Below are 13,064 nucleotides of genomic sequence, written 5' to 3' on the forward strand. Positions count from 1 at the left end.
TACAGGCAGCGAGGCAAGGTTGCGACATCGGGGTCTAACAGCTGGAGGGAGCGCCATGGTTGTCAGTGTCGGTGGCTGGTGGTGCGGGATTTGGACGGCACTGGTGTCGGGGGCTGGTGGATGGAGGGAGCTAGAGACGGCGTCGGGGGCAAGAAGGCAGCGAGGCTATCGGCATCGGGGGCCGGTGCTTGGGGGCGACGCGGGATCTGGCCGGCGCCGAGGTTGGCAGGGAGTGGCGGGAATGGGATCGAGAAGGCGGCAGAGATATGGAAGGGGGCGACGGGGCTAGAAGTGGGCGATGACACCGGCTAGCGGTCTGGACGATGGCAGCAGCCGGTGCTAGCACCTCTTGCATGCACGGGCGGCTGCCGCCTCCAGCTCCAGCCTAAGTGACGAGTGACGCCATGTTCTAGACTATGGTTCTTTTGGAGCCTGTTAGGGTTAGTCGTTTGGGCCATTCGACTAATTTCATACGAGGTTGTGGTTTGGAATTCTGGAAAGTTTCTGACCAATTCGGCAATCTGGAAGATAGTGCTCTTGTCGTATCCGTTACCTTTTCACAACAAAAATTTCATCTGTCCATCGTGAGGCCAGTAATAATACAGACCACAAATACTACAGAGGTGTCCCCACCAGGCAGTGAGACAGAGGCAGAGCCAGTTGCAAAACTAAAGAATTCCCCACTCCCCCCGGACGAGCGCTCGAGGCTTCGTGATTTGGAGTTCGAGGTATCTCCTTCTTCCCTCCTGATCTAGAAGCTTCTCCACCCACCAATCTTTGCACGATCAAGTTTCTTCGCTTGGTGTTGCGCTGTGGATTCATGGTTTTCTTGATTCTCGGTCTCCCTCTCCCGCGCAGTTTCCACGCCCGCCGCCTGCTCGACGAAACACCTGCGCGTGCGGGGAGTGCTCGGCCGCCATGCAGGAGGGGTGGGGGTCGCCTGCCGAGATGAGGAAGGTCACGGCCCCGGCGCAGGACGATGGCGAGGACTGGTTCAGCGGTGTCCCCGACGACGTCATCCGCCACATCATGTCGTTCCTGACCACGCGCGAGGCTGTGCGGACGTGCGCGGTGTCGCGGCGGTGGCGCGGCCTGTGCCGCTCCGTGCCCTGCATCGACGCCGACATCATCGTCTTCAAGCGGAGAGACACCGAAGTGGAACAGTATGATGAAGAGGGGGAGTTGGCGTTCAAGATGTTTATGAACAAGGTGATGGAGCTCCGCTACACCGTTGCCACGATACGTACGTACGTTTTGGTTCAGGTGCATATTGAATTTGGACGAATGTTATGATGTTTATTGCATATTGAATTTCATCTTTTCAAAAATCTGAGTCTAACTTCAATTGACATTACTACACATAAATTTGAGATGAAGAGATATCATAGTACATACAAACGGAAAATGCCTCAGCAATTGTTGAATGTCTTGCTGCTGCGGCTAGTTCACGATAGTGTTGATCTTTGTTTATACTGGTGTAACTACCTAACTTGCATCCAAAGCACCCTGACAATTAATTCATATGTGTTCAGGAGACTGGTTGAAAGCAAACAAGTATATCATTGTTTATTCTGGTTTATTCATGACATAATTTCTTTCGCTTGTAGTCTTTTACCATCCACTATCTTGAATATATAGCTGTACCTGCACACCATACATAATACTTATCTCATAGTGTTAGTCCCCTCAATTATTGGCAAGTTTTGTGATTCAGGATTTTTTTTTCCATAATGTCTTGGCTTTTCTGTTGCCACATAATCAGTTCAATCTTGTGCAGCTGAGAATGGAAAGTAATTTGCAAATGGTACCCAAGATTCAACAATCTTGTGAGCCTGACTCTCGGTCAGTGGTGTCTGGACGTAGACTTCTATGGATTAATTCTCTTCCTTCAGAACTCACCAAAACTGGAGAAGCTAACTCTAGAACTTCATAAGGTAAATCTTTTCCTCCAACTGTTTACTAATCTTACTTGAAATACTTTTTTTACAAGCATACATGTCAATCTGGAATATGCTTATCTTATTTTCTTTACAAGTATCATCAGGAAACAACAAAAAGAATCATCGGTGAGTTGGAAGATAGATCATTTACATCTGAGCTCCTTACGAGTGTTGAAGTCTAATGCCCCAAGAACCATCCTCAAGTATCCACCCACACGTTCTTTAATTGTGGATGACAAGCAGTTGTTGTGGAAATTCCGTTTCTATTTGACATCTGAGAAGAGAACTCTTGTAAAGTTCCCTGTCGAATGGAGTGACATCCAAGTTAGTGAAAGCATCCACATAATTCAATATTGCTTTCATTTGTAATTGCAGGAAACTACTTAAATTATGTTGATTAAGATAATTTTGTTGATGGTTCTTGCCATTTGAGTTATTTAGTTGGATGGTGCATTCTTTTCTCCTAGCAAGAAAGATGCCCATTCCACCCCACACACAATGTTTATGTTATGGATAGGAATCCAGGATGCTTATATTGGATCACTATGCCTTTAACTTTTCTGAAGTCGCTTCCTCTTCAAATTTATTAATTCTGGAGTAAAAAGAGGTCAGACATCCATGTTTTTTTAAGGATCAGCCAGTGTTTTGCTATATGGGAGCTTATGTAAAAAATGTTGCACTAGCCTTTTTGTACCACTACACTTTACCAACTATTGCAGCATTCTCCTATAACTATTTGCAAACCAGTATTTTGTTTAACTTGTAATGATGAAACATCTCATTCATTCATGGTTATAGAGATGATGCACCTCAAACAAAAATTTCAGTACTGCTGCATCTAACCTAAACAACTTCAGCAACCTCAGCTGCAGCAAGAGGTCCCGATGTGTTTAAAACTGGATGTGCAGACTATGAATTTCTTTTATTTGTACATGTATTGAATTGTTGCAATGTACATGCTCGATCTGTAGAACTGAGATATCTTCCTATTTCCTGCAGGAAGCCAAACAAGCTATTTCCTTGATCCAAAGATGGGAAGCCATTGATGTGGCTGATGCACTGGGGCTCCTTTCACCAGTTTCTCTAAATGATGAAGTAAATGATTTTTCCCAATTTGTTACCCTTCTTGTTTTCTTAGATGCCTATGTCATATGAAACACTAGAAGTTTTGTACAGATATCGTTGGTTTTTGCTCTATTCGTCTGTTATTGACATATTCTCTGTTATCAATGTTCCAAAGTTCACTCATTCCATCATGCAATGGGCTAATATATCTATCTAGGGGTGAATGGACCCAACTTTTTGTCCTACAAAATTGAAGGACTAGGTCCAAAAAGAGATGGAAATTTTTTTATAGATTTTTGAGCTAAAATATATATATAGGCTGAGTTGGGTTGTGAAAAGACCCATGGGTCTTGGCCTATTACCATCCTAGCAGTGTGGCATGCTCATTTTTATTCTTTTTGGAATGCGACCGCTATCTAATAGGCCTGGGCAGAAAAAGACCGAGACCGAGAGATCGAACCGAATAGACCGAGACCGAAAAGACCGAGACCAAGAAATTCGGTCCTAGTCTCAGGTGGAGGAGGTGAAAGACCGAAAAATTCGGTCCGGTCTTCGGGTAGAGGGCTCGGGTAACCGAAATACCCGAATAGACCGAGCTAATAGTGCGTGCCCCCGCTAGACTGAGACCGAACTATAAATTGTGTTGTGGAATGTGGAACTATGCACTTACCTAGTCTATGCTTAGTTCCTCTTATTTGTAGTGCATGATATTTCTTTATTTTGTTAAATGTGTCATTTTCATTGTGAAAATATATCCCAAAAACTGGGGAGCTGCTGCCCAAATTTCCTGTGATTTTTGAACTTTATTGAAATTTTAGGCACTTCGGTCGGGACCGAGACCGAACAAGACCGAGACCGAATTTCTCGGTCTTGCGTTTTTTCAAGACCGATCGAGTCCGAGTTCTGAAAGACCCAATTTTCTATCGAGACCAAAGACCGAGACCGAGATCGAACCGAAAACCGAACGCCCAGGCCTACTTTCTGATAGTGCAATTGCTTCTAAATGTTGTGTTGATGACATAACTACCACTCTTGTGCAAAGGTTCGTGCTTATGCTGTCAGTGTGCTTGAAAGGGCCCAAGATGAAGAACTGGAATGAAGTTTTCAAATTTTTAATTTTATTTATTAAATATTTTACAAATTTAATTTTGTATTTCAAAAAATCACAAAACTAACCTCCTGCCACGGAAAGGTGACATGGCAAACGGCCGCTCGGCCGCGAGGGATGGCCGGCAACGGCAACACGGTGAACTTTTCATTTAGGTCCTTTCAGCACTTACAGAGGGCGGAAATTTTTCAAATGAATCGGGAATTTTTGGATTGAACGGTTTGATGCATATATGTAATAACATATGTAATTAATTAATCACAAATGCTTCCGTGGCTTAGTGGTTGCTATCCTCCTCTCCTACCTAGGAGACCGGAGGTCGAATCCCGAGGAAGAGGTTGTGATTAAATAAGTACATATATTATACATATATTATCAAACCGCTTTTCAATCGAAAAGAAAAATTCTGAGGTGCACGCAACATTTTTGCAGTTTGCCCCTTCCAGCCCTCTGTAAGGGCGGAAAGGACCAAAATGAAAAATTCGTCGTGCCGCCGTTGCCGAGCGTCCCTCGCGGCCGAGCAGCCGTTTGCCATGTCACCTTTCCATCCTCACAGAGGGCGGCAGTAGGTTAGTTTTGTGATTTTCTGAAATACGAAATTAAATTTGTAAATTGTTTAATAAATAAAATTCAAAATTCAAAAAATTCGAACTGCAATGCTATTTACTCCAACTTGTACAAGGTCTGAGGTTTGGAATATCTGATAAATCTCGTCTAGCACATTTCCTTGTGAATCGGGGTATGCTCTTTATTCTTGTTATTTAAACCCTTTAGTGGTCATTTGGATGATAACTGAGGTCAAACCTATATATAACAATTTTGCAGTTGTTTGATGTTAGTAACTTATTTTGTGAAATGTCAGATACAACCTATTATTTTGTTATGATCTGAAATTTAGACAACCTCCAAAGCCTGCAGTGTGGTAAAAAAGAAAACTATAGGTATTTACCTAAATAATGATTTTGTTAAGTTTTTTGCTTTATACGATCTTAATCCGGGTATATAAAATTTAAAAATTGGTTTTAAAATTAGGGGTGAAAAGTCTCCTATACATATAAGGTGGGTGATGTTGGTTTTAAGGACTATACATATACTGAGGGAAAAGAATTGCTCCCTCCGTTTTATTTTATTTGACGCCGTTAACTTTAATGTTTACGTTAGACAATTTGTCTTATTTAATAAATTTATATAATTATTAATCGTATTTTTCTGATTTGATTTATAACTATATGAACTTTAAGCATGACTTATAATTTTACATATTTTGATAAATTTTTAAATGATATAAATAGTAAAACATTGATTTAAAAGTCAAAGGTATCAAAGGAGGGAGTATATCGAGAATTCTCTAAAAACGAATGCAAACAATTATTTGTGCATCATCGCTACATGTCTAGATGGCGGTAGATAAGGAACCAGGTGACCGACAAATAGCAATGCTGCATTCATGATTCTGTAGAAAAAAAATGTAACTAAGAAGAAAACATCGGGTATTATAACATCTAGCTGTCAGCTTCTCTAAACTCAGAGTTGTGAACAGACATAAACACCAATGGCATCAAGATATGACCCTGATCGGCCAAAAAAGCCAACAATACTGCTATTGCTAACGAGCGTAGATGTGGAGAATGGAATCCCCTTTGCAGATCCAAAAGGGCCATAGCTACGAAGATTTGTCACAATGCTAAGTGATGTTATGACATTGTTCAAATGATGAAATGGACCAATTGTTCCTGAAACTTCGGTCACAACCTCCGACTCCCCAAATTTGATCTGCAAGAAGTTATTTATGAATGCTATAATTAGGTCCAATTACTTAAAACATGAATACAACTAAACCATTATAATGAATCTTCATGCAATCATCTAATTATGCTTAAACTTTTTTTTATGCTGACCGTTCGGGAGATCCCACCAACACCACCCCATGATGGTGTAGAATGCCGCTGCCCATATGCATCTCTGTAAGAAAATGCAAGTGCATCGACGATGGCGCCACTGCAGATCGTGACACTGTCAAGATGGCAAGGCGGCACCACCGTGATTTCACGAGCTCTGCCTCCAGTTCCTCCCCATGGCCCAATCTTTGGAAGCTCCACCTGTGCATGCAGCAGCAACGTGTATGCAAGGTATTGATCAGCAAACTTGGAAGAAGGTTAGTTATAAGATGGGCCAATCTAAGGGTAGAACATACAGTGGGTAGTGCAGCTTTCTGTTTCAATCTCTTCCCATGGTTTTGATGGACAAGCTGATGCAGTTTCCCTCTTTCACCTTCATCCAGGGCCATATCATCCTCGAAGTGCCGGATCACCTCAATTTTGCAGGTCTGATTTGAACTTAACGAAGCCATGTACCGCACAGCGTCATTGGCCTCCCCAACTTCTGTTTTGTTGGAGCATGTACAGTTGATTCTGATTGTCATATGTGAGAGGGAATCTGAGATGTTGTCGAGTCCAAATTCAAAATTTCCAAAGGCTTCTTTTGTCTCCCTCACACTGAATACAAGCTCAAGGTTCTCAAGCTTGGGCATAGCTCCTTCTGAAAACACAAGACCCATTGCAGGAATGGCTATCCAGAACACCACAAGACCACAGAATGCATTGCCTCTGCTGACCAAGCTTGTTTTCTTTGTGGCCCCATACACTTCCAAACGCAGAATCTGAAGGGAAGGCAGTGCCCCAAGCATTTCCATGTCCTCCTGCTGCAGTGTTTCGAGCACAGTATCCAAGGTTGACAGACATGACATCATATTGGAGCTGATCCACCTTGGCAACTTGCTAACTGCATAGGTGCTTGAGAAAAAATACTGGAGACTACTTGGCATGTAGCCTAACTGTAGAATGAAATCAAAGGAACAACTGGGAGCAAAGATTGATACTAGTTGGACTTTGTTTAGGTTGCGTAAGGAATTAATCAATGCTTTCTCGTACCTTGTATGCCATCTACCTTCCACAAAAAAATGGAGAACTCTCAACTCCTTCAGATTGCCTAGCTCTTCTGCAATGCTTGGGGACAGACTGATGTCGATTTCTGACAGCTCTCGTAGAGATTTCATCCTCCCAATCCCATGAGGCAACCTTACAGTCTTTTCAACATAAAGGCACATAAGTTGCTTTAGCCCAACAATTGATGAAGGTAACTCAGTTATAGATGTTCTTGTTAGGTCCAGCGTCTGCAAGCAATATAGTTTCCCAACTTCCTTTGGGAGGTTTGTAACTTTGGTATCCTTCAGTCCTATGTGCCTCAAATGAAACAACTTCCCTATATCTTTAATATGACGATTTTCCAGGTCCCTGCAGCCCTCTAAATCCAATACTCGCAAAACATTAAACCTTGAAAATGGTGGCATCAGATTACTGCTGCAGTGGAACGCAAGAAGCGATCTTACATGTGACAAACTCATTGACTCCAGCTGTAATCTTGTATGCTCTTCTTTACAGTTTTGGAGGCACAGCCGACGGACCTTGTTTGGAATGGTTGTCTCTTGGTGGTCATCTAATATAGTTACGAAGTTTTCTTCACTTGACAACGAGCTGATTAGATCAAGTACCATATCATGGACTCGACATGTTTGCACTCTGCCATGAGCATCAATGCTCTCTGGTTGGATCATGCTCCTGTTAATTAACTCATATAAGTACTTCTCTCCTATTTCATACAAATTTCCCTCATGTTGCTGCTTGTTGATAAACTCTTCACTTATCCATCTTAAAATCAACTGACCAGTGGAAATGATATAACCAGATGGAAATATACACATGTACAATAAGCAAGCCCTTAGGTGCAAAGGCAAGTCATAATAACTAACAGACAATATCCATCTCATGTTCTCCACAGTAGGGCTTTTTTCAAGTCCAGTGCCGATGGAAGTGTGGACACTGTACCATTCAGCTATTGTTCTGGGCTTATTGGCTAATAGACTAGCTGTGGTCATGATTGCTAATGGTAATCCACCAATTTTTTTCAGAATTTTCCCAGATACTTCTCTTAGTTCAGCTGGACAACCATACTCACAGTTGAATATCCTCTTGTAAAATAACTTTCTGGAGTCATCACAAGAGAGAGGTTTCAGTTTATAGATGGTGCCATCAACATCACTACAGGATGCTTCGGCAACACCAATTATACGAGTAGTTGTGATAATCCTGCTACAGCAATTGTTCTCAGTCAGAGCACAACTGATATATGCCCATGTTGATGTATCCCATATATCGTCGAGTACAACAAGGTACCTAGTTTTGCAATAGAACATTAGCTAATAAATTGTTGTCATAAAACTTAAAAAAGGCACATGTTGGGAAACACAACAATGGAATTTATATTTTACTTATATTAACATAACCATGTATGCATGGACAACATGGGCCCAGGCATGGGGTAGCTTGGACGTTAGACCCACGCCTGGCCAAAAAATTACATTAGAAAAATGACTACAGTTTAGTTAAAATTTATAAAAAATTTAATAATCTGTAGTTTAGCCCTAGGCTTGATAAATCTCTGATTCCGTCCTGTGGACAATAGGACAAGCTGTGGAAGTAAAAAGATATATCTTCACTAGGTAATATGAGTCCTTAAGACAGGCGTACAATTTGTTGATGACCAAAATGGCACAAATAGAATTAGCAGATAAGAATGGAAATGTATATTTGTTGATGACTTAATATTGATTCTGTTGCATGTACAGTACACCATGACCTAGAATCAGTGCAATGCAACTACCTTAGAAAGGACTTTAGCTGAAAATTCATCCGTTGAGGAAAGATTTGCCAGCACTTAATAACTACCCTACAAAGTCCTGTTAGGAAAGAGCATTCCAGGCAAATATGACCATTCCCAGCAATTATATACTACGAATATATGTCCCCCGAATGCCCTACTCATTCCCGGTGTATAATTGCAGGTAGTTACACTGCGGTTATTTTTTTCTCAATCCCCGGCCGGCAGATAATATGTACTAGTTAAATATTAATCCCGGCACATATTTTATTCCTGACAGTCTCTCATTCAATTTTATTCCTCGCAGTTAATTGCTAGATTATAATTTCAGCACATATAGCACCCCTCTCCAACCGCGGGTCCATTCGACATTTTTTAAGGTTTTTTCCTCCTTTTTGCCTATGAGTAGACAAAAATCCTATGCAAATTGTCTCAAAAATCGGTCGCTTGTTGCCTAATCTGGAGTTTCAAAGCTATTGCCGATTTTCTCAAAAAAAAAGGGTGGCTTGTTCCCTTAAAAGTGCAAAAGTTGTCCTTTTTGCCAATTTGGTCCTAAATGGAATCTATACAGTTACGAGATGGCAGGAACTTCGTTCTGTAATGAACTAATGATGCACCAAGAATATCAAATATGTGTACATTCTGCTATATTTTTTCTTAAGAAAATTACATTCATAGCACCAAATCCTATGTAATAAAACAAAAGCCATAAAACATTTATCTCAATTAAGTCCCCACCGTTATCCTTTCGCTTATACTTATTCTTATAAACTAAAATTTAGATTTTTAACTTTAAATTTCGAGTTTTTCCATCGTAATTTTCTTTTAGCCTTTGTGCAGATAACTATGAATTATTTTTCGTTTCCACATCCGTCATTTTGTTTTTCCCGGAAAAAAAATCAAAAGATGACCTCATGTGTGTATTGCACATGTACCCCGTCTTTTCGCTTATGTTTTTCTTATGTTTATAAGTCAATATTTATTTGATTATGAGAACTTAAATTTGGAGTTAATTTTGGGAATTTTTCATCTTAATTTTCTTTTTCAGTCTTTACTTTTATATTACGGAGAGAACACAAACGGAACCTTTAGCCATAATTTTTTTCAGCAGTTAATAAGGTGTTTGGCTTATGCTTATAGAAAGCAAAAATATGAAGCTGGTAGTTAAGACTACAGGTTTTTTAATTTTATTAAATTAATCGTTTAGTGTAATTTCTCATAGCTTGTATCCGAAAATTCAGCATGCATGCGAACACTGAACACAAAATCATATTTAGCTCCACGGCAAGCATCAGAAACGTTAACAGAAAAAGGATGAGTTAGTTACCTTTTGTCGATGACGAATTCTCGAATCATGTTGATGAGATCCATCTCATCCCATGTTTCAGTGTTCACACAATCTGGCCTCATAAATTGCCGTATTATGCTAATCAATATCCTTTTTAAATCCGGAAGCTTGGAAGACACCGAAACGAAGGCATGGCACATGAATTGATCCCTAACCTGTTGATAGGTCACATTAGCAAGAGTAGTCTTGCCGAGGCCACCAACACCAACAATAGATACTACTTTCAGTTGCTTCTGTGACATGATGCCAGTTTGGTCCTGCAGGAGCAAGCTGGCTACCTCCTTCACCGGGCCATCTAACCCAACAAGCTTCCTCACGTCTCTGTACATCGCCATCAACCATGGATGGCTCGTCTCAGTGCTCGATTTCGTAACAGCAGCAGCAGCAACAACACCGTATCTGTCACGGCGTTCCGCCACCTCTCGGACAAGTTCGTTGATCCCTTCGATGCGCCGTGCGAAGACTGACCGACGACGGTGAGCCTTACACGGAAGCATCATGCCGATGCACATGTCGATCGCTTCCCTCACGACGCCAAGCTTGCCGGAGCGACGGCGGCGAGGGGAGCCGGTGAGGCTCAGCTGCAGGTGCAGGGCATCGACAACGTCCTCGATGTCGTAGGACATCTCCTGCACGCTGGCCACCCAGAGCCTGAACTGTTTGTCGAGCTGCCGCTTCGGCACTCCGGATGCTTCCTCCAGCGCAGCTTGGATGCTCTCGAGCTCGGATCGGAGGAACCGAGCCTGGCTCCTGGCGCCTCTCTGCAGACTGTGTTCGTTGGAGATCAGTAGAATGGCCAGCTTGGGGAGGAGGGAGCCCGCTGCCCCAGTGATGAGCTCCATGGCCTGTCAGGTTAATTAGTTTTGTGGGTTTGTGTCTGCATGTAGTGCACAGTGCAGAACTGCCCACACAGACCAGTTTAAATACGAAGCTAGCTGTCCATGGCGCTATGTATAAGGCCATACTCAATGTAAGTTTCATGGACACGATTACCTAGAGTAACATGTCATCTAAAAAGTTTGAAATTATGATAAAACACCCCTCTCTTAATGCATATATAGTTTTATCTATTATTGTTTCTTAGGTTACATGCAAGACACAAGCTAGCTAGGTAACATTGCATAGAAGGTTTCATCTCTATAAAACTCATTTCATCTCTCTTCAGTAATACTTTGCCACATCATCAAAAATATCTATATGACACCCTATTTATTGTCCTTGAAACTCGCATTGAGATTGGCCTTGTTAGGAAAATGGACGTATAACCGAGAAGTAGATTTAACGTGGAAACCCTTGCGGGAAAAAACCACGGTTGCCAACTAGCAATATCCGCTGTGAGGTGATGATTACAATAGCAGGGAAATACACCGGGCTGTCGCACGGCGCATCGAAGGGGAAATCAAGCAGCCCTAATAGGAAAATGATTGCTCAATCTTATTAGGAAACTAATCCTACTCCTACTGCTAGTAGGAAAGGGTTAGAAGAAACCTAGTAGGAAAGTAGTAATATAATCCAAATACATTACAGATAATAATTCGGATCATATCTCTAACAGGCCTAATAATCCCAGATGTTAGAAGTTAGAAAATCTAATTGGTTCAGCATCTACTCTGTCTAGAGTTAGTCTAATGCTAGTCTGGTCAACGTGAGAACTTGCCCTCCTCTTCCCATAATATAATAACCAACTATATAATTAATTAGATACTGCCTCGTATACAATTAGATACTGCCTAGTATACAACTATCATTTGTTCACATGTGCACATGCACAAAGCATGCACATTAGTCTTTTGTTGCTAATTACCTGTACATATATCGCCCTATTGACCTTGAAAACCGTGGAACTTCGTGGAAATAGCAGACTTGACTTCTGAAGTTTGATTACCCAGACGCTTGCCTGCTTCGGTATAGAAATTTCTCTGCTTGTTCATATTAATTGAATTCCCGCACAGCAGTAAGACAATGGTCGTCTATATACATCTACATCAGATTAAGTATTCAATGTGACATTATTAACTCAAGAAAAACTTGGATGTCGTCTCTTCATTTATATACTGTTTGAGTATGTGCTCCCAACCTGCTTGTAACTTTTTTTAAGAAAACTTAATGCATTGGTTGCATGTAATAAATACAAGACATAAAAATGATTTATTAAATATTGTACAGACAAACAACTTATTATATAACTTATCTGTTTAGTTGTCTGTGTATATTAAATAGACAATGATTGTCTACGCTGTTGTACATGTCCTTACGAGGCCCATGGCCCCCTGATAATTGAAATCAACTTCTAATCACAAATCCTGATAATTGAAACATTTATTTTGAGACAGAGCAAATATGTTGTATCTTATTCTCTTCCCTTCATCGTGCCTCAATATCATGATCATACAGGACACAAATTAATAAGGGCGAGAGATAAAGAGAGATTTAAAAGGAAACATGTCGGGAACAACTTGCACATCATACCATTGTGGCAGGTGCTCTTCGTAGCATATACTTGCCGATTGAATCTAGAACTTGCTCCCGTTGTGATTGCCTATAGCGTCGTAGGTTTCCATCGATCTAGAGTGCTACATAAAACACGGAAAACCATTATATCAAAAATTTCACAATAACATCTTATAGATGATACTACAGTACAATAGCCCTATACAGACAGTTGGCCAACCCAATTCTTTCCATCTGAGATAATATACTCTAGCAAAAAAATATGTATTTTCTCTGTTTTAATGTTTTGTCTGATATATATGAACAAATTCATGCACATATCATAGAAAAGAATTTCCATTGTACAATTAAACGTATCATCTACCAACACACCTTCATCAACAAAAAATACACCAGGATCGTTGTAACAATCCCAATGGAGGAAACGGCATATGTT

General features: G+C 41.0%; 2 protein-coding genes across 2 annotated transcripts; one reads left to right on the forward strand and one right to left on the reverse strand.

The window, feature by feature from the left end:
- Nucleotides 1-674: 674 nt before the first annotated feature.
- Nucleotides 675-1,855, forward strand: LOC102707714 (F-box/LRR-repeat protein At3g58900-like). Its single transcript, XM_040528426.1, has 3 exons — nt 675-728; nt 859-1,243; nt 1,778-1,855. Exons 2-3 carry the CDS (start codon nt 919-921, stop codon nt 1,792-1,794), a joined length of 342 nt encoding a protein of 113 aa, XP_040384360.1. The 5' UTR covers nt 675-728; nt 859-918; the 3' UTR covers nt 1,795-1,855.
- Nucleotides 1,856-5,615: 3,760 nt separating this feature from the next.
- Nucleotides 5,616-11,019, reverse strand: LOC121055544 (disease resistance protein RGA5-like). Its single transcript, XM_040528245.1, has 6 exons — nt 10,157-11,019; nt 7,060-8,345; nt 6,728-6,814; nt 6,308-6,651; nt 6,012-6,212; nt 5,616-5,684 (listed from the first exon to the last, which is right to left on the reverse strand). The coding sequence occupies exons 1-6, from the start codon at nt 11,017-11,019 to the stop codon at nt 5,616-5,618; spliced, it is 2,850 nt and encodes a 949-aa protein (XP_040384179.1).
- Nucleotides 11,020-13,064: the final 2,045 nt, after the last annotated feature.

Source organism: Oryza brachyantha, chromosome 10, assembly GCF_000231095.2.
Source record: "Oryza brachyantha chromosome 10, ObraRS2, whole genome shotgun sequence".
NCBI lineage: Eukaryota > Viridiplantae > Streptophyta > Magnoliopsida > Poales > Poaceae > Oryza > Oryza brachyantha.